Source organism: Phycodurus eques, chromosome 17 (genome assembly GCF_024500275.1).
Source record: "Phycodurus eques isolate BA_2022a chromosome 17, UOR_Pequ_1.1, whole genome shotgun sequence".
NCBI classification, from domain to species: domain Eukaryota; kingdom Metazoa; phylum Chordata; class Actinopteri; order Syngnathiformes; family Syngnathidae; genus Phycodurus; species Phycodurus eques.
The window spans coordinates 19,313,276-19,336,000 of record NC_084541.1 but is presented as its reverse complement, the minus strand read 5'-3'; the positions used below and the strand labels follow the sequence as shown (position 1 = coordinate 19,336,000).

General features: G+C 41.4%; 1 protein-coding gene across 1 annotated transcript in view; it reads right to left on the bottom strand.

Moving 5' to 3' along the window:
* The window catches only part of nlgn2b (neuroligin 2b), a 57,656-nt gene that overhangs the window by 5,935 nt on the left and 28,996 nt on the right, over nt 1-22,725 (bottom strand). Inside the window, exons 3-9 of the mRNA XM_061702731.1 lie at nt 21,877-21,930; nt 17,794-17,937; nt 17,472-17,483; nt 5,820-6,005; nt 3,045-3,310; nt 2,489-2,642; nt 1,414-1,780 (exon numbers count right to left, since the gene is read on the bottom strand). Of these exons, the coding sequence (XP_061558715.1) occupies nt 1,414-1,780; nt 2,489-2,642; nt 3,045-3,310; nt 5,820-6,005; nt 17,472-17,483; nt 17,794-17,937; nt 21,877-21,930 (1,183 nt within the window). The remainder of the gene's footprint in view (nt 1-1,413; nt 1,781-2,488; nt 2,643-3,044; nt 3,311-5,819; nt 6,006-17,471; nt 17,484-17,793; nt 17,938-21,876; nt 21,931-22,725) is intronic.

Below are 22,725 nucleotides of genomic sequence, written 5' to 3'. Positions count from 1 at the left end.
TTCAAACAAACAAAAACAAAAAACAAGAAAAAAAAAACAGATTTGTTTGAAAAAAAAAAAAAAAAGTGATGCACTGCGCAGTGATGTTACAACACTAATCATATTCAGACTCTTCAAAGATTGCCACACCAGTGACGAGTCTCAACAGGCATAGCGTATCACCTTTAAAACTCCCTTTTCCGTCCATGCATCCATTTTCCCCCTTTTGGCTTTACAATAATACTTTGCTTGTCTATTTTTATTTGAAGGATTTAATTTGCCCGTCGTATATCCAGTTGTTACGATATTAATTTCCACGGTAGCTGCACAGCAACGAAAGCCAGATAAGTAACATAATACGATATGTGATAGATTTAGTGTTTTTATTACCAGTACTGTAAAAGTGCATGCGAGAGTAAATACACATAGATCGTGATCTAACGACACGCTCACATGACATATAATTAGCTACACTGACAATACATATCCAGTATCACATTGCGTTATTGTGGTTGTAATATGCTGACTGTAGAAATGCACTTGACCTACTCAGATGACCTTCTATTCTAATAAACAATTATTACAACAAACTAAATAAAAAATGTATCTCAATGTTGGATGATTGTTTTTTTCTTAATTTAATTTAATATTCACCAGCAGATTTAAAAAAAAATAAAAAATACAGATCTTATATCATTAGATAAAGTGCTGGTACATAATGTTTTACCTCGATAGTTATGCATAATATTGTGCAGTCTTCCATGTCAAATGTGGGGAGAAAAAGGATCAAAGTTACAATATAACAAAGAATATGGCTCTCACTGGCTCGTTTCCTGCGCATATGATTAGATAATGCAGGATTCTCACAAAAATCATAAAAAACAATAACTCGTCTGTCTGAGCTCTGTGCACTCTACCGTCGAAACTGTTGCAAAGATATTTGTCATCAGGTTTCATCACTGTGGATGAGTCATCAGGACACAGATAAAAACGGAACATTTTCTAATTAAAACGTGACTTCTACAGGTCTGAATAGAATAGCCATTGTGTGTGTTTACTGTTTAGAATACACTTCAGAGTGGTAGGCTACCTCAAAAAAAAAATCCCAAAGGTCGACAAAATCTGTACTGCGACCTTAAAAATGCCCTCCTTGTTAGTCAATAAAGTTACAAGTTTTTTTTTTTTTTTAAATTGTCTTTATATCTGAATATGAGCTGTAGTTAACAATTGAAGTTAAGAAAAAAATAACTTAAATGAGACATACTATGCAATTTTTGTTTTTGTTCGGGACTACTTGTAATCCGAATCAATGAAATGGCCACCAGTTTGGAACAGAACGAGTTTGACCTGAGTTTGTTTACGTTGTGCATTACTGAATAGAAGATGCACGCATTTGATATTTAAGGCGTCTTGTTCATTTTGCACGATTCTTACCCCGTTTTGGCAAAGTTGGTCCAGTACGTCATGACCACAGCACTGAGCATGACGTCATTCTTGGAGAAGTTACATGGGAATAAGTCAGTGGCTCCAACCATGGGAATGCCAAACACATAGGGGATCTCATCTCCGTGGGCTGCGTCAGCCCAGTCAGGTCTCGCCTCTGTCTGACAGTGGTGGTGGAATGTGTAGAAGAAGACGGGAGACTGGAAATCCGCGTGCAATTTGGCGGTGGCCACAGCTGGAGCCACCCATTGATGGTCCGTGAAGAGCGCCAACAGGGTCTTCCTACGCATGTCGCTGTTGTCCCGGTCAGCCCAGTCTGTATACATGAACTTGATGGTTTCCCTCAGTATATCTTTACCTGGGAGGAAAAGGCAAGCAAACAAACAAACAAACATGTTAACATAGACAGAATGGGAAATAATGGATACAGGTGTGTAACAGAAATTGCAGAAATTGTGGTAGTTTTTGCATTTTGTTTCATTTGCCGGAAACATGAAACTGAGCTGGAAATGTTTGGATTTTAAATATCATTTTCTACAAATAATACAGTCATGTTAAAAGTTTAAATCTAATTCATTAATTATGAGTGTGAAATAGTCATATCACATTTTATAAGAAAAGTTTACTGTACATATTATTCCAATCATTTATCTGTTTTCCACACCATCAGTGACTTAAGGAAGTTTCGCATACAATTTAATAGTCAATATATCGTATGAGCAATTTAATATTTGTAAGCATTTGTCTGCTTTTTTTTTTTTTTTTTTTTTTTAAGAAAGACCTACACAGACTGAAACCACCTCTTTTGTTGAATTTGTTCAAACATCTGAGCAGAACAAATATTTCACATTTCCAAAGATGCCAGATCCCAAGAGAGAGACAATGGCTGCTTGTTTCAGACTTTTATGTTTAGGTTAGTGTGGAAATTGTCACATTTGCTTGTTACAATGACGACAAATGTAAAAACTTGTCATTTTACTCTTTCCTTTCATTTTGGGTGTGTCCCTAAAACCATTTTGTAAATTCGGCAGTATGACTTGTTACTTAGTGAAGTAAGGAAGCTGACCATCAGGGTATCCGTAAAGATTGTCGACAAAGTTGGAGATGGTGTAGTCAAACGAGGGTGCAGATATCCCATCTTCTCCTTCACTGTCATCCACAAACTTCAGACCTTCTCCTTGGTTTACACCCAGCAATATGTCATAGTTCAGGAACTCACCCTGGTTGTAAAATTCACAACACACAATTCACACACTGAATGCGAGGAAAAGAACAACGTATGTAGACAAAAGTGTTTGGCTTGGTCTTCACTGGCCCTACACAAAGAAACAACGGAATATAATATAGTTGGTGACCCCGTTGCAGCTATAATAGTTTCCACTCTTGTAGTTCTATTTCATCCCAAAGGTGTTGAATGGGCTTGATGTCAGAGTTTTGTAGCAGTTGTCCTGCCCCGAACACATCGCAAGAAGGCCTCAATGGACTTTGCTTTGTGTACTGGGACACATTTACGCTGCAGCAGGAAACGCTTCCCACAACATTGACGGCATCCCTGTCCGGATATGTGTGTACATCACGGACAGCACAAAGCAAGCTGCAAATGGAAAGTATATCGCGCTGACCTGCCGCATTAGAATCTCGGGGTCATCAGGCACCACGTCACCGTCTACTACAGGTCCGAATGCAATGTGGTAGCGTGCGGGCTGTATGTCTTGGTCCACCAGCTCCCGGAAACTCTTCCTCCTCAGGCAGCCCACCAACTCCGCCATATCCCCCAGAGTGCAACCAACCTTCTTAGCGAGAATCTTGGTGTACATGACCGGTCGGTAGTTGACTGACCAGCTGGAAATGGCGGAGCCACTCTGAGCAATGGCCCTCTGAAACAAACCTACACGCAAAGCAGGAAAACATAAAGAACATTAAAAAAAAAAAACATACTTAGGAACATACGTTGCTCTCTCTCTCTCTCTCTTTTTTTTTTTTAGACTGGCGCACTTTTGCTATCGGCAGAAGATGCATTCACTGCCTTACAGTGAGTTTAAATAATGCATAGTTTGGAAGGAAGAGCATTTATAAAGCATTTCATTGGAAGCAAGACGAAGAAGCAATTCCGCTACTTTCATTGGAACCAACAAAAAATATTTATGCACATTGGGGTAGGAAAACTGTGTGATACACAAGACGAGACAGCATTAAGGTACAGTAAACAATGACGAGCCTGCACACAGAGTTGGATGGAGCCAGAAAAGGGCTGCAGAAAGGATGAAGAAGAGAAAGAAAAATACTTGCACGGCTGCCAGTTATATAAAGTGGCTTGCTGTCCTTCTTTTTTATCTGCAGATTCTGTCATTAATAATTAACCCCACACACATACACGCAGCATATTCTGCATGCGCCCCACCCCCGCTCCTTTCCCTGTGAAATCAATTAAGCAGCATCTCAGCTCGGTTCATCTCTCTTCTGCACACGCAGTGCCTTTAAAAACCGCTCCAACTTTGTCGGCATCCGCTCGGAATTATAGCCCGATTCCAAACCGTGAGAAGGAGACATTTGTTGGAAGCATAAACATGATATACTCTGACTGGTTTTACATTTTACATGTACTCACATGAGGTACCCCTGCACACGTTAACGAGACCCAGCAGAAAAGAATTGTCGCAACCAAAATAATAATGCAGCTGTGGGGAAGTGGTAAAGAATGTGGCCCCAGGTTTGATCAGCCAGACCAGCTTGGGGATGAGAAGGGAACGGACTCCACCACAATTGCTCCTCGAAGCGGTTTCAGTTTGTCGGTATTATTGGTGCATGCTTCTTATGTTCATCTTGCATTGGATATTGTGAACATGAATACGCTCCCTTCTCATGTATCTGAATTAAGTAACCAATATATTACAAACGCTAATTAGTGTGATGCAGTGCAGTTATACATATTATTTAACCTCACCGATAGTGTCACTACAAACTGAACTTTAACATCTTTGTGAGGGATCTCATTAAACTGTGTAGTTGCAGCTACTAAAGTGTCTGTGGTGTGTGTATATTGATTACATTTCACATACGGAAAATGAAAGAGGGATTCATTTGATAGAAATTTATGATGTTTTAAATTCAATACTGAACTTCATCAGCCATCTGTCTCTGTTTTCCAAGTCGGGATTATTAGTGATGTGTGCACTCATGCATACAGATTAAAATAAAATATCTTCAAAGTCACCTTGCCACTGCGAAGGGGTAACAGTTTGATATTAATCTGATTTATGAGACTAAAGTATGAAGCGCTAGTTCCATTCACATTCCTCAGATTTATCATCACACCAGTGGATTTAGGGATCAAACATCTGGTGGGTGTTTTCGATTTCTGCCATTCAGATTAGTCTGGATAGTCAATTATTCAGGGGTCTGTAACATGCTACATCTTTTGCAATGTCTTGTGCAGACAAGACTTATTGTTATTGGACACGCACAACCGGTGCGTTTCTGCGATCCTACACCCACCAGGCACGGTGGCGTTCGGAATGATGATCGAGCTTGTGCCCCAAGGTGAGTATTGTGTTCATGCAACATTTGGATTCTTTATTGCTGCTCACCACTCAGGCTGCCATGTCCGATTATCGCGTCCCCTCACATTAACATTGTTTGAAAAAACATAGGCGGCACGGTGGCCGACTGGTTAGAGCGTCAGCCTCACAGTTCTGAGGACCCGGGTTCAATCCCCGGCCCCGACTGTGTAGAGTTTGCATGTTCTCCCCGTGCCTGCGTGGGTTTTCTCCGGGCACTTTCCGGGTTTCCTCCCACATCCCAAAAACACGCATAAATTGGAGACTCTAAATTGCCCGTAGGTGTGACTGTGAGTGCGAATGGTTGTTTGTTTGTATGTGCCCTGCGATTGGCTGGCAACCAGTTGAGGGTGTAACCCGCCTCCTGCCCGATGACAGCTGGGATAGGCTCCGGCACGCCCGCGACCCTAGTCAGGAAAAGCGGCTCAGAAAATGGATGGATGGATGGATGAAAAAACATATTTGAACTGATCAACAATCAAGTGTACTGTGTATGCCTCATGTTGTTCATTTCTGTACCCCATGCAGCTATTTTTTTTTTTGGACTCAAAGTAACTGTCAGCATCTTCATCAAAGAAAAGAAAAAGGAACCAAAAGAGTATATTTGAGTGTACCACCTGTTAACAAGCTACTGCATTCCTCAGTCTATAAAGCTCTGTTGGGGTGACTCAAACCATCTCACTTTCTTGACTCAGAACTTCTTTTTAAATTCACTTATTTGGATTTGGTCAGGTTTGTACATGAAAACGAATGCCTGTTGAGTTAGTTCCTGCTGTGTGAAGTGTGTTTTCTTCTAAACATCAGCTCCAATGTGTTCTGTGTCCCAAGCCAGATCCTTGCCTTCAGAGTGGTGAGAGAGGATAAGAAGGTTCACACAGGTAGCTCCAGCTCCCGAGCCAAAGATGGTGATTCTCTCCGGGTCTCCTCCAAAGTGGCCGATGTTTTCATTGAGCCAGCGCAGCGCCTGGATCTGATCCAACAAACCATAGTTCCCCTTGGCAGACTGGTCCCCTGTGCTCAAAAAGCCTGCAAAGTAAATTACAATAAACACAGACTAAGTGGGGGAGAATGACACAGTTAAAAAGATTGTGTACAAACAGTGGGGCAGAAATTCAGAGGAACAGTATAAAATAATGATGGGCCTTGACTGTGTTGTAACTCAAGTTTAGGTCTGGTGGGATTTTATACAAACAAAATCACATCAATCTGAGGGATTTCAACATATCAATGTTGCACAGGAGAGCAACAATACTGAAATGATAGTCAGGCTAGTTTACATATACGTAGGCAATAGACGATATGGATGTATTTATCTTAAAAAAAGGCTTTGGAAGATGAAGATTTTATCAATTTTGTTTCATCTTTTTGAAACAAACATTTGGTTCTTTGTGTTTGTGTGCTCCAACCTATGTCCAGACTATTCAATGTGTCCCATGGAAACCTCAAAGAAATTGTCTTGTTCAGTGAGAAAATGTTTTCTAGGTCAGCGGTCGCCAACCACCGGGCGGCGGACCGGTACCAGTCCGTGGGACATTTGGTACTGAGCTGCCCAGAGAGACGGAACAATAACGATAAGAATTGTATTGCTCATCAGAGACAGAAAGAAGTTTTGTTTTGAAAAATCAGGTGCAGCCGCCTCTGAACACATCAAACAGCTCTTCTCGGTCACGTCATACGGTAGTAAAAAAGTAAGACGACATAGCACAAATGAGGAAAAAAACAAAACAAATCTAATGTCTTTTGAGAGCCTCTTTGGAAAGGTGGAAGAGGAGAATGATCAGACAAAGGAAGAAAAGAAAAAGTATGCTAAAAGTAACTAAGAGACAATATGAGCAGTCCGACTTAAAATACGGTTTTATCGCTACCGGCGATTCTCACACATCATGCCTGCTGTGCGTAATATGTGGTGACAGGCTCGCAAAGGAGGCAATGAAACCTTCAAAACTGCCAAAAAAAAAAAGCACTTAATACCTTGCTTCCACTTCCAACATCCAATCTTTATGAAGCGGGATTATCTGCGATAATGGCGACCCCAATAATTATAGAGTGCGCACAAATAAAACATTTTGGCTGTCATCGTCTCCCTTTATCCAGAGACAGGACCGGCTTGTTGAAGAGAAACAAGAACCACCACTAATGACAACAACTACATTCAGTGTAATGGTGAGTTGTACTTTTCATCATTTGTTTTTATTTGTTTCTATTTTGAAGGACCGGTCCTTCAAAATATTGCTTTATGTGAAACTTGCCCAGGGTGCAAAAAATGTTTGGGATGACTGCTCTAGACCACCAATATCTGCCGCAAAACTCCCACCGACATTGAAAATCTTTCATTTTCAGCTCATGTAGGTGTAATCTCTCTGCGTTCCAAAACAGCAAAATCTAATGTGCCATGCGCTACGATTGTGGAAACAAAGTTTCAACGGGCCAATCTCATTGTCACAGCACCTAACCCGCAAAGGACGGAGGAGCTTTGACTTGCTGCATGTTCACGAGTCTGCTATTTCTGAGCGCTTGGTCCTTACAATGATGTCGCGCCCTCAGTCTTGCCCGAAACTGACGTACAACCAACTGGTTGCAGGATAATGTGCTGCGTCTTTCTGTAGATACGTCGACATCTGAACTGAATTTACAGCTGCTCGGGGGAACACCTGAGCATGCTAAGAATGTTTAGAGCTTAGTAGTTAGACGCTCCTGTTTACGTCACTGCACTGGGGACTCGGAGTCGGTGTCCCGTGGCTGCGGTCTGTGATCTGCTCCTGGTGAAGAGGGCACATTGAGATGGGATTTCCTCACCTGGATCCTCTTTACACAGCTATACGCCAGAGGTCTTTATGTCCATCCATCCATCCATCCATTTTCTGAGCCGCTTCTCCTCACCAGGGTCGCGGGCGTGCTGGAGCCTATCCCAGCTGTCATCGGGCAGGAGGTGGGGTACACCCTGAACTGGTTGCCAGCCAATCACAGGGCACATAGAAACATACAACCATTCGCACTCACAGTCATGCCTTCGGGCAATTTAGAGTCTCCAATTAATGCATGTTTTTTTTGGGATGTGGGAGGAAACCGGAGTGCCCGGAGAAAACCCACGCAGGCACGGGGAGAACATGCAAACTCCACACAGGCGGGGCTGGGGATTGAACCCGGATCCTCAGAACTGTGAGGCTGACGCTCTAACCAGTCGTCCACCGTGCCGCCTCTTTATGTCATTGTTTTTAAATTGTGCATGTGATAATACCACGAGCTAAATAATAAAACATAAAAAACTGACGCTTATAATTATAACTTAACCGCAACACTGTTAAGCAGGCACAAAGCAGGCACGTGCACACTGAGACCCAAAGTGGTGCTCAAGCACCTGCTCCTTTGCACTTGATTAAAAACAAAAGAAAAAAGTGCCCATCTTTTTTTTTTTTATTACTTCATCAATATTAAAAAAAATGAGCCCTCTCTTCTTCAATTCCACCCACAGTGTTTTGATATTTGAAGGGCATTTATTTGAGTCCTTGGGAGAATAAATATATTTGAGGTTAATCAGAGGCACTTTCAGTGGTAGAAGGTTTGTGCTGAATCCCATTGAACATTAGTCTGAATGTGCTTAATGTGCTTAATTTTAAACCCAGCCACATCCCCATTTAAAGGACTATGTGTGCACTTGTGCAACCACATGATCTCAGTTGTTTATTTTTACTTCCCCTCTATATTTGTTTGAGTTGTACAGGTTATAGTTTAACTAATAGTGGATTAAAAAAACAAAACAAAGACAATTATTGATCTTGTTCTCATTTTAGTATATCCCAAAAACCTGATGTTTATTAATAGACACCTCGTTGGTTGATCTTGTTAACATAAATAAATACATACTTTAAATTTATTCTACTTTAAAAAAAAATTGTATTAACAACTTTGGTGATGGGTGCCCTTTTTTATTTGGCTCGAGCACTTGCCTCCCAAAATGTCTGTGCACGTGCCTGGTATTAGGTCTTGCAGTCTTACGCTACTTAGAGCCATTGTAGTTATCTTTGAAAATACTTCATTTTTTTCCCCCTACAATTTGAGCAGGAGTGCAGGGATAACATTGGATCGAGTACTAAACTGCAGCGTGTTTGCAAGTGTCTGAAAGTTGACAATTGTATGCAAGTGATGGTGACGATGACTATCTCCCAAATTGACCTCTCCATAACAATCAGAGCCACATTCACATCGGAATCCACACTCTTCAGCGTACTTACACTGCTGTTGACAGCACTTTAAACCTGGAGTGATTTTGTTGCCCTAACCTGTTGATTGCAACGGAAAATCAAAACTGCTGAAAGGATTGTCTGGACCCCCCTACCCACCCTTGAGGACTTGCACGCTGCCAGAACTAAGACAAGAGCGTGCAAAATCCTCTCGGACCCTCCGCATCCCGGTCACCGGCTCTTCCGGCTCCTTCCCTCAGGTAGGCGCTACCGATCAATGCAAACTAGAACTAGCAGACATTCCGACAGCTTCTTCCCTCTTGCAATCAACTTCTTAAACAGCTAATTTACAATTCCATTGCAACATGGTGCCAATAGCTTTATTGGCCATGTTACAAGACAGGCAAAACAATTGTCTTTGAAAAGGAGCACAGTACTTCTTGTTCAAGATCTCATCAGAATGGTAGGATTTGTATTTTGTATTTTTTTAAATGATTATTATTATGAATAGCAAGATTATATAGGTGACGATGTTAGTTACTGTTGCTGTGTTAGCGTGGGCATACATTTGTCGTGTGGCTCTTTGCCATGCCGTGGGCTGTTTTCTCTTGATGCTAATTGAATTGGTCAACCCTGTTCCACTTCTAGGTCATTATCTTCATTACCTTAATAGGTACTGTTCCTAAAAATGTCAACATCTTACCGTTGCTGGATTATTTTTTTGCTTCAGTAGGGGCCAAAACATTCGGTACACCTGCAGCTGCATTCTGACTTTAGAAAGACACAGTCTCAATTTTGATCGACACTGTCAGAGTAATACAATATTGATTTTTGTAGCTGCTGTTTGCAGTAGTGCAGAACGCGTTGCATCATACTGAGAGGTGCTTCAAATAATTCCATTTTGCTACACAAAAAGGGCATGAACCTAGTATGATATAGTGCATTTCCTGAATGTGTTGTACGTGACTGCCTGTCATCCAAAAATGACTCAAACCCATTGGTGTGATGAAAAGTTGCCAATGCAAACTACAACCACAAAAGCAATTGTCAAGCAAAACTATTATTAATCATTTAAAAGGCAGACATGTTGGTACATTTCATGTATATTAAGAAGCTTTGAGTATCTCGTTTTCCATCCATCCATCCATCCGCTTTCTATAGGAATTGTGCTCAGTCGGGTTGCGGTTGAACTGGAATCTATCCCAGCTGACATTGGGCAAGATGTAGGGTATTACCCTCTACTAGTTGCCAGTCATTTGCAGGCTACATACAGACACACACAAAAAAAAAACATTCTCACACACATTCACAGCTATGGACAATTTAGAGTCTTCAACTAACCTAAAGTGATTTTGGAACGTGGGAGGAAGCCGGAGCACCTGGAGAAAACCTATGCAAGCACGACGACAACATGCAAACTTCACACAGGAACGCCAGGACCGAGATTCGAACCTCAAACTTCAGAACTCCAAGGTTGATATGCTAACCGCTATCCTACCCCACTGCGCATATCTAAATATCGCCTTGCAAGCACAAATGGTGGTCATCGAAAAAAACAAGAGTCACGAGAAACTGAAGCATGATTACACTGATCCATAGCGTTAATAGGATTACAAGTGTAAGTTATACAGTAATTAAAGTGCAGCGTGTGGTAACACAATAAAAAGTGTTATCCTCAGATCATCCCTGCAATTGACTCACTTTCACCCGAATGCGACGCTGACCTGAAGAGGTATCGTTGCTGACCTTTGCCTCTTGTCAAAACCAGAGTCATGCATAAGTGTCTGCTCGGTGGCTGAGTGCGGAGCTTCCTGCCGCCGTTGCCTGGCAACTGTCCAGCGCTTCAGGCAAAATGGTATGGGCAGATACTTGCTAAAGCACTTGCATTCCAACATGCACGCACATACGCTGTCAAGCACACAAACAGCTTCATGCAAACAAGCATACAAGCATGCACGCGCGCACGCAAACAGTTTGTGAACTTCCATGCAATTCATGGCTCTCCTGTCATCTTTTCAATGGGAACATGACAGAAAATGTTACCTTTGCTGTCCACCATTGATGTCCAAACAAATATGCCTTCTGCAAACAACTATGCATTTTCATTCACTAAGTTTGCTCTCTCGCTACCATTTGCTGAGTTGGACTTCTTACTGGCTCCTTAAGTGCTGACAGCAGCAGTTAACGCATCTGAGCTTATGCATATTCAACGCTTGCTTTTGGTAATGGCCTGCGCGGATGTGGGGAAAGTTGTTAACCTTTAAATAAGGGCTGAAGGCAGTCAAAAGAATGGATTATATGCAAAAGAAAGAGATGTATTATTAATATTCTCTCTTTGCTAATACAAACCCCAATTCCAATGGAGTTGGGACATTGTGTAAAATGTAAATAAAAAATGAATAGGTTGACTGCGCACTGAGCTGATCTTGTCTGATCCTGCAAAGGGTCGCATCAGTTCGGCGGCCATAAAGAGGTGGCTGGCGGCTGCAGCCTATTGAGCATACATTGTAAAAATTAAATACAATCTAAATAAATGTCCCCCCCCCCCCCCAAAATACAGTTTTTCAAGAGTAAATGAAAATGTATTGTACAAACTTAATTTGTTTACAAACTCATTTCACAGACTGATGCAATGTTTCCCAATAAACTGAATGAAAATCAAATGCGTTTGTTCCAGCCCCAGAACTAAGTTGCCATCGCGCTCGCAAGGAACGACGGCGGGGCCCGGGTCACGTGAGTACGCGGCGTCAAAACGCGGAGCTGGGGGCTTCCCACAGAAGCGCTCTTTCAGGCTATTTTTAAGCTTTCCCTGCACTTCCGAGCGCCTGGTTCTGCTTCCAGTTCGCCGGCTCTAACTCGGTGCCGACAATAGCCGTTCCAATTCAGGCCAGCGAGAGCTTGCTGCTGCTAGCGGAGACTTCACCGCCGCCACCTTAAGTGGGCATCGGCTACTCGCTCAAGTCTTGTCCTTTTCCAATGAGCCACACTTCTCAGACTGCAACTATGACAACAAACTCATTTGTATCTTTCTTTCCATTGGTTGATATATTTTCATTTATTTCAGTATGTTTGATTCTATTTCATGTTTTAAATGTATTTTATTTGGATGATTTAAAAAAAAGAAAATCAATGATTCTTTCAAGGACCAAGACAAGGAATTGTTCTATATTTACAGGTCGAATTATTATTTTTGTGTATCAATTTTATATACATTTAATAAAAATCAACATAAACCCACAGAACACATAACTATAGTCTTTCCTTGTCCATGTACCTGATGAAAATATTAACATTTTTCTCATATTAACATTAATCTCAACAATATTACTACAGTGCTTCATATTTTTAGCTTGATTTTATTGTTTATTTTTCTTCCTGTTCTAGCAATGAAGTAATGGCCACACAACCTGTCCAGAGTCTTACAATAGAAAACAGGAAAAAAAAAGAGAAAAAGTCACTGACGCTGTCTATATTCAAAAGTGGAAAGAATTAGTCTGACCTCCCCTTTCACTTAACTGAACTTAACTTACCTCTGAATCCGAACGGGAATGAAGACCTAATGAATGTCAATCCAAACACGTACAGTGTGCTGTTTTACTGAGTAAAAATAACTGTGCTGTGAAAAAAAGGTAATTAAATGAGCAAAGCTCGCGGTGGCCTAAGGGGCTGATTACACGACATTTTTAACTGAAAGGAGATAACAAAAAAATGGTCGCTCATTGGTGTCATTTCTCCAAAAGCAAAGTTTTTGAAATGACAGCATTACGTACTAAACACTGAATATAATATTTTGCATATGTGATTTCGGTTTCGGCATGCACAAATACATTATTTCCAAAACAACAATGGTGGACCACAGTGACTGTTTGTTCCTATATCGCTTTTCCGACAAACATACACAACGAAGGGTCTTATTATTAGAAGAGAGCCAGGAGGACAAGCAATATTTTTTTGTTAACAAAGATCACCAACTACTGATCTGGCGTGCGCATGACAACATTTCCAGATGTTTTTGCAGGGTTGTGGAAGAGGGATTGCTTTGACAATGTTGCACAGAACTGTACTGCATACGCGGTACAAAGTTCCGATGTGCTGCGAAAGTGCCCCTCCACACAACATGCGGTATTTGAGTGATGGCTAATTTGGAGGCTATTGGCTGCCTGCCCAGGTGATGATGGACCCCTGGGGTAGGTGACCCTTGTGAGAGGGACTCCAGAGATGGGATGCATGAGCGACACAGGGGGAGGTAGTGACAATCTTCACGCACTCTGACTGCAATATCAACAAGCCAGGCTCTTTGCCATTGTGTTTTAGTTTGCTGTTTTTCTACACAACAGAGGACTCCTCCTTATTATCATTATTTGGGATTTGAATTCCCACTTTCCAGTGGTAATGAGCTGTGCATTAAAATAGAGTCGTCAATTAGGAAAGCATTATTAGTGTCATATTACAAAAAGAGAAAGCTGGCCATAACTGTTCCATTCACAAAACAACATGTGTGTTGCTGTTTTTTGAAGAATCAAAAAATGTTTTTATTAAATCCAATTATACAGGCAAATGGCAGCTGAATTCATAATATACTCGCTAATCATGTTTGCTGTTACATGCATCCTCTCAACTGCATGTGCTTATGAATGACTCATAATGTAATTTTACATTCATCACCACACATTAGTGGTCCAATTATTCTGATGCGGATGCTACATTAGGAGTTCACGCTCACAGCTCCCATCAGAGGTTCGTGGTGAGTTTTTTCTTTCTTTTTTTTTTTTTTTTAAAGATGAACAGTATCCGATTTTCCTTTAGTAAGCAAATAGATTTCAGGATGGCTGACAAATTATGCAACAAATTAGATGTGATGTGTGATCTAATATGGATCCGAATGGTATACAGTACACCTGAATGGAGTTGTGGTATTGTTTGTTTTTTTTTTTTTTTTTTTTTTTGTAGATCTGAGAGTTGGAATTTTCTGGCAGAAAATGCTGGCCAATGAAAATATGCCGCAAAAGTATAAGTGTGAGATGTCGCATTTACGGCATTATTTTTGCTCGATGGTTCCAGCTGAGTGTCTGACAGTCTGTCTGCAATGTGACAGGTTCGGTCAAGCCAGAACTCTTAAATATGACATATTTAATAGATGAAAACATGCAGAAAAGTAAAAACATTATTTACCAGTAATTGAATTAAAGAAAACGGTAGCTTTTCGAAGTCTTGATTTACCCGTGCTTCCACTTACAATTACAACGTAGAATGCCTTAAACAAAATGATGTTTGTTGTGCGAGTGGTCTGTCAGGGAATTGAGAGCGTGTCCACCATTGCTTGCAGAGTGGGATAATTGCGGCTCCATTTGTGAAGATGGAGGAGGGCAACATTTGAGCTGAAGAACAGCTGAATTTTCAAAAGGCAACAGATTGAAATTGATCGGAAGCAACATTTGCACCAGATAAAAGGAATGTTTCTGTCGCCTTTAAAGAGCTATTTATCCACAATGGACAACATAGTTAACTGGAAAAGCATGAACAGTGCTAATTTAGTGCCAAACAGACAAACCCGGGGATATTTTTAAAATCAATTTAATCAGGCATGTGCACACAGAGAGTCCAAGTGGTTCGCAAGCACCTGGCCTTTTGCCCTGGATTAATAATAATCATAATTAAAAAAATTAAAAAAAGCGCCGCTTTTGTTGCAGCCCCTTTTACCCGCTTTTCTTCCCCTGAAAGTTTTCTGACACACCTTGTAGCAACGGTGCCATAATCTGCGGGAAACATTTGAACAGAGACTCAATGTCAGGCAAATCGCAAATAATCAAACAGCACAATTGCTTAAACAGGACTAGTGGCCCAATACCTAACCCCATTCATATTAAAATCACAAATCTGTTTCAAAGGTGTGCTTGTCAAAGTTGTGATAGTCCTAGAAGAATACTTCAGGACAGGTGCTAGCGAGGAGAAAGCTGAATTTGGGCGGCATCCAGAAGAAGGAATACATGTCTTCTTCCTGAGGTGAAAAACGTGCTCACTCTCAGAGCTCACGATGGCAGAGTTCATTAATTAGTTAATTAGTGTGACCAGATGGCTGTGCAGCACAAATCAGAAGGCTCTCTGAGCCTGGAGCAGGAGGAAGGCAGGAGAAGGTGAGGAAGGATCTCAACCATCACCACACCTCTGATCCTGGCTGTGTGTAGCGGCAGTTTGATTCCACGGTAATTAATATTTTATCGCAAAATGCAGGGTTCCATATTTTTGGTTGGGAAAAAAACACCGTGTCCATATGTCGCAGGATACGCAAACACAAATGTGGCGGTGCGGTCGGACCAACTGGTGCAGCCTCCTTTTGAATGAATACTTTGCATTGCCGCAGATTGAAAAGGCACTTCTGAGGGTTTATTTTTAGAGCTGTGCCATCTCCCCCTTCTGTTTCCCTCACTGTCTCTCTATGATTCTCCTTTGCTCATCCGCCTCCATTCCCTGCTCTGTCGTCCTTCCTTATTCCTGATCCCAAGTCAGCCTCTTAAAGGTACAGGCGTCGCATGAAATGAAGTTGGCATGAGCGAGTTTGCTGCCATGTAAACTCGGGATAATACGAAAGATTAGAGCAGAAAACTATTGAAATACAGCAGGCTAATGTTTTTCTGACTCAAATTCTCAGTGTCAGAGAGGAACCCCATTAAAAATTTAGATGGCCGTTGCATTATTCATATATATATTTCATACATGGGACCCAAACTAAATAATCCTTGTGTGCAGATATACACTAAATCACATGCACATCGGGAAATTGGCAAAACATACATTTACACTGATGCTGCACATGCACACACAAACAAAAGGATAATCGGTTTAGGACAGTAACCTATTTGAGGTATAACTGTGGGAATGACACCTAGAGAAATTATAACCAGATGACAACAATGTCTGCATCTTAATGGAATGCTTGCAGAGCAGTAAACATATTGTAGGATGCATGAGTGCATATCAAACATCACCGCCTTGAACGCTCACACAGGACATAACATAGTCTGCAACAAATGATGTGTTGGTACAGCCTGTAGCAAAACAAACACACCGCAGAAGACATCCCTGTCAAAATGTGAGTGAGTAGAACTTTTCATTCCAAAGGTTGCGGTCACAATCACATGCTCAACTGGTTAGGATTTTGTCTGACAGCATGTTTTAAAGGATCGTACTGATGAAGTGAGCAGCACACAGCTGCAGGTTGCAGTTCTCCAACTCACTTTGTCCTTGTCCCTGGGCCTCTCCCCACTGGCCTGGATCGTGTTACCCTGTGTTAATATGCAATGCCATTCTTGGACGGCATCCTAAACAACTCTCATCCCCATGTTTGTCATTGCTCAGAAGTGTTGAAACAGGCACGATGCACCAAACAAGATCTGATTACCCAACTGAGAAGCCGCACATCGAGAATGTGTGCAAAAGATGACGGCGAATGTAAACACGTGAACCCACTGTATTCGTGGCATACGCAGCTAAACGGGGACATAAAGGACACATTTGCCACTTTATCCAAAAAAAGCACTGATTGCAACGGACATACATTTCACTCCAGTTTTCACTGGCGGAATGCACGCCAGTCACTTTGTGGTTCGAAATGTCCCAACTCATATTACAAGGCAGGCGCTGTCTTCTTATGACGCCCAAGTTCACATTAAGACAACCACAAATTGATTTTTCAAGTTTCATTTTCAGCTCGGATGAGCGCCAGTTATCGTGGAATCTATTCCGTGTAAAAATAAGTAACAATCAGCAAACACTATAGCTGGTGAAGTCGGAACAACTTAACGGCAAAAAACGATCCTCACCATCTGCGCTTTCATTGTGATGAGCAAAAAAAAAAACAAAAAAACAAAAGCATCACGTATAACGTACTCCAACCTGATTTCATTTGAAGTCTCCAAAGTGTAATAAGAAATGTGACACGTGACTTCACTGTGAGGGTGGGGCCCTCTTAAAAAAAAAAAAAAAAAAAAGATTTCAATCTCCGATGACGAAGGACAAGAAGAGGTTCTCATGGAAACAAAGGTTTTGCACCAAACCGAATTTACATGTAATAAATTAAAACTATTATTAACAAACGATAATTGAAGACTGGAAATTGCCGGTAGGTGTGTACGTGAGTGCGAATGGTTGTTTGTTTGTATGTGCGCTGCGATCAGTTCAGGGTGTACACCGCCTTTCCCCCCCGAAGATAGCTGGGATAGGCTCCAGCACGCCCGCGACCCGCGTGAGGAGAAGCGGCTCAGAAAATGGATGGATGGATTAACAAACGATATGAAAATAATGAGCCTGAAACCTAGGCCGCCTACTGCGATTTCTTTGAAATTAGGACAAAATATTGTGCATTCAAACGGAATATGGCCGCCATGGACATTTATGAAGTGTTGTGTCCATTTCAGCATACAAATGGACAATTTTGTACACATTTCATGAGAAGTCCAGTCCAACCTAAAATCAAAAATTCATAACTATGACTGGGACCGCTCTGCCTTTTTTAGTATTAGACAGAAACTTCTGGCAAACAGCCATCGAGGCCAAGGTGAAATGGCTCGAAGAAGTCAAAGAGACAAAAGCGTCCCGCGCCGAATATAACGTGTAACACCATACTTACCAAGCACGCCCTAGTCGATAGTTCATGGTGACCACAATGACATTTCCATACGCCGCAAGGACGCTGCCATCAAACATATTCCCGGAGCCTTCCATGTAGGAGCCGCCATGGATGAACAACATCACCGGCTTCTTACGTCGATCACGAATATCTGCAGACGACACACACACGCACACACACAAAAAAAAAAAAATCCAGTTTAGAAAATAGGATAGTCATTGGGTACTTACATTTGAGTACTTTTGAGGAGCGACGTGCAAATTGAGTGCAGTGTGTTTAGAGAAAAGTAAATGAGCCAACAGATGATGACAGCAAAAAAATAAATAAAATAATATTAAAAAAATTATAAGTTGGGGAATTAATAATTAATTAAATTGATCTCTTCTCGTTTTTGTAACTGGGTACAAAAACATAATTGTGTTTTACCATTAATCAATAGCAAAATATGAAGGTTATGAAAGCTGCACACACATCTAATATTGGCCGACATAAATAGAAGTCTTACTCGGCCACAGTGGAGTTCTGCTTCAATGCAAAGTAAAGCTGTGTTCACTTGCAGGTCAACTCCAATTTTTTTTTTGCTCATGGTGATTTTTTTCACGTCAATGTGAGCAGTACAATTCAGATTGTTTTCATATCCAACACGGGCCTTTTTCGTATGTGGATTTAACTTGGATATGTGCCTGATGCGAGTGCAATATGGACACGAAGGTTGCGCTCATCTGACCAATGCTACATCATAAGGCGACAAACGTCACAACTGTTTGACAAAACAGACGCGACAAAAGCATTGGCGGACGAAGCAGCAAAAAAACAGTCAGCAGCAAAAAGAAGGTGCTTTCGAACTGATAAATATATATGTTGACAATGTTGGCTCCGGTTGCACAAAATCCTTACAATTGCCAGAAACATTGGTCAGGACAAGACCTAGACGCGGGCCATATTTATATAATTCTTTAAACACGACACCTCGTGTTTGTGCGTGTGGGCAACGTGATTTCCTGTTTTGTGCGCATGCGTATCATTTCGTACTCCATAAAAGTCGCATTTGTTTTTGTAATGTGAACGACCGTATAAAAAGATCGGATACAACAAAAAATATGAATTGGACGTCTTGCCCTGCAGCGTGAATGGAGCCTAACTGTCTTAAAATTAATGACGTGTCAATCAAATCTGGACATTGCATATTTTGACTGTACCTAATGCTGTGGCCTGTAAGTGCAAATGCCCAAGCTTCCACTGTGTTGCTTTTATTGGTGCATCCCTGCTCTGCTGCCCCAAGCAGGGATGGACCTTCCAAAATTATAATTCCTCCCATCATGTGTTGAAGAAATGGTGCAGCCATCTCCTCTGCGCTCTCTGTTTGGGGTGGCTTTGAGTCCATCAGCCTCACCGCCTCCCCTTTTCCAATAAAACCCCTCTCACTGCGTCTTTGGTACGCTCTCGGAATCCGGGCTCTGACAGCTCTGCCGGTGCAGCCCGGTTAAAATGAGTGTCTGCGCCGCGCAGGCCATGTGGATAATTTGTATGAAAGGCAGACCAAGTGGAAACATAAATAACAGCCACAGCATCTGTTTACCCCGATGAGCCAAAGCACTCTGTGATGGAGCCGCGACGGAGATAGCAGGAGAGGAAGCGAGATAAAGAAGTATAAGACAGAGAGGAAGAGGATGGAAATAGGACAGCGTGACAGAGCCCAAGTGTGTGTGTGGCGCACACGCCCGCGTGTTTCTATGTGCATGTGTGTTGCGGGGGCTGACGACGTGGATGGAAGGTTCACACCAGAAAAACAACAACATGATAGCGAGGATGAAAAAAACATGAGATGCTAAAAAGCCCGCCATACACAGTGGGATACGCTAATGAACACTCACATTCACACTGCAGTCATACAAACACACACACACACACACACACACACACATGCACAATGCTTGCATCGGCAGCTGCGATGCTGAGTCGCTATGGAAACTGCTTCTCGCTAATAGAACTGCACCAGCCATTCCATTGCACCGACTCACTGAATGCTTGTTGCCGTGGTAACAGATTCAACTCACGTCTTTGCACAGCCGTCTGCATCACCACCTGAATCTCAGGTTGCACAAAGTCTTGGGTGCGACACACACACACACACACACACACACACACACACACACACACACACACACAGGTACACGACACTAAGAGCTGCAACATTTTATGGATCACACCAGTGACTGAAGCAGACAGCTACAGAAAAAAATTAAACAATTTTCTTTCCCACACTCGAACCGCTGCTCTTCTCTGGTGTATTCTAAAACTCTGCTGATTTCCCAGAGGATCTGTAAACAAATTCAATTATGCTAGCTTTATCAGGACAGTATAGGAGACTCACATTGCCTGCATGAAGGCAGGCATGTGTGTGTGTGTCTGCAAATTAAATTCTCAGAAAAACACCAACTAATCACTTGACATGTAGCTGCCATGCCAAGGCCCAAACTGTTTTTGGAAACGACATTTTAACTGAATTCTGTGCTGACCACTTGCTTCTCGCTTGTTAGTTTCCAGCTTATCAACAATATTTTGCAATCGCACATATTGTATACCATATAATTGTACAATATTATTAAAAAAATGTTGCTATTGTATTGTCAGTGTTTGGTTCTAACTTTTCACTCGAATATTCTGAGGGCGAAATACTTGCCACAAAAACTGAAAACCACAAGACCGTGTTCAAAATGAAATATGTGTCAGAATCTAAATGGCAACAAAAATCCATTCATTGAGAAATAAAAGATAAAAAGTTTATGCATAGCTACAATACCTTCATGAGAGGTGGATAAGAAAAAGGTCAAAGTGGACTTAAATATGAAATCCTAATGGAGAAAAAAAAATCATCACCTGTACTTTTTTCTTTTCTCCACCACAGTATTGAATTTTATCAAGTAACTAAGTAATTTGTTTCGTGTATGCATTAAATAGTTTTTTTTTTTGTTTATGTCTGCCAAGCGAAGACATTGGCCATATTATATTATGTCGTCCATGTTAACCAAAAATGGTTGTTCACTTCACTCACTGAGATGAAAAAAAAAAAAAAAGGATGCATGTGTGTTATCATCGGCACTGAACGATTAGAACACGCGCACACACAAAGAAACGACCAACTTGAAATAATAAATAAAAAAATAAGAAGAATTTGGGATTCTGGGGTACAATGCCCACTCCAAAGCAAAGCAATTAACTCCGGATTTCTGTCCTTCCCTTCCCCTTCTGATCCATCCGAAGTGTTGACATAAATGTCAAGCTTTACCAGTCCGGTGCTCATCGAGCTTCTCCCCTCTTTCTCTACGTCTCTATCACGTCCAAAAGCTCTAGAAATGTCATCTCGTCATTATTACTATTTTTTTCACCCCTCTTCCTTTCCTGTCGTTGAGCTCGTGTATATTTTTTCCTTTCCTCGCTTCCAGTTTTTGTAATCCGGCATGGATTTTTGTCTCCCCGGACGGTGCAAACATACACATTGCAACAAATGAGAGCAAATCCGCTCAGGCGTAACTTTGCACATGCAAAGTGCTAAAGCAAGCATGCACGTACAAATGGAAATGTAAAGCGCGTCATGTGTGTGCGTAATACTTTGTTGTGTACAATATTTCTGGGCACGCGAATGGGAACAGATGCACATGCTGCCTGCGCTGATTTGGCTGCATCATCAAGCTAGTAAGTGATTCTGTCTTTGAAAGGAAACATCTTATAGTATTTTGCTGTAGTTCACACTGTGTGGAAAAGGGACAGCTGCATAAATAAGATGGTTAACGATGGCTAAATACTGATTTTAACTAAGGCATCACATATTAGAAGTAATCAGCCTGTGGTGCATCTCTTCAATAAATGAAGATAAAATAGCTCTGTGCACAAAAGCAACATTTGGCTAAATCAAGCATAACAGATGTCTGCGTAAATAAGAACAATAGATAACAGTGGAAAAACGTATTCCCTCATTTGCGCACATGGGAGAACAATGTGATGAGTTTCGTATGACTGAGCATAAGATGCATGAAGGACATTGAAAAACATCTAAATGACAAAAATATACATGATGCAACTAAAATACCTTCATCCCGTGGTCTGTTCGATGTAGATTCATCCAGTTTTTTCGTGAGTGGGCCTGAGAAAAAGGGACAAAAGACAAAATTAAAAAAGATTGTAACAACACAAAAACACAAGACACGAAAAAAAGAGCATAATGGCAAACATTGTGTTCCTATCCACAGCTAATGATACACTTGTTACTGAGGATTACACAGTTGTATTTATGACAGGATAACCTAAAAGTCAACTGTTTAAACTGCTTAGTATGTTGTCACGGGCTGCCTCATGAATGACCCCCGAGGGCTGCTTCTCCTCCATCGTTCGCCTAATCATTCCTGACACTGCTGCTTTGTGAAGAAGAAAAAAAGAGAAGATTCAAATAATCACTCTCTTCAGCCACAAAAGCAAGTCGATCCATGACTGTGACGAGCGGACAAAATAAGCGTGTAAAAATATACTCTTTCCACACGAATTGAAAGCCTGCAGTTCTATTGAAGCAAATATATGATATATTATGCTGAAAGGTCTCAAACAGGACAAGCGGGGCTTAGCTTTCCAGCGACTCTATCCTACGCCTGTACAGCTCAGTGTGAACAAAAGTCAAGCAGCGCACGGGAACCCTGGAGAAAAACTAAACTTTGTATTACAAAGATTTATTCGGAAGCTGCAAATCAAAACAAAAACAATCAGTGGACAGTGGAGAAAGCCCACTGGCAGCTAGCCATCTTCTTTGTCTGCTTCTTTCCTGCAAGTCTCCCTCCGACCAACAGGAGCCTCCAGACATTGTTGTTGTTATTATTTCTCATAATATTTTGACAGTATGTTCTGTAGGCATCTGATGTGGGATGTGAATGTTTCTTGCTTTGTCATA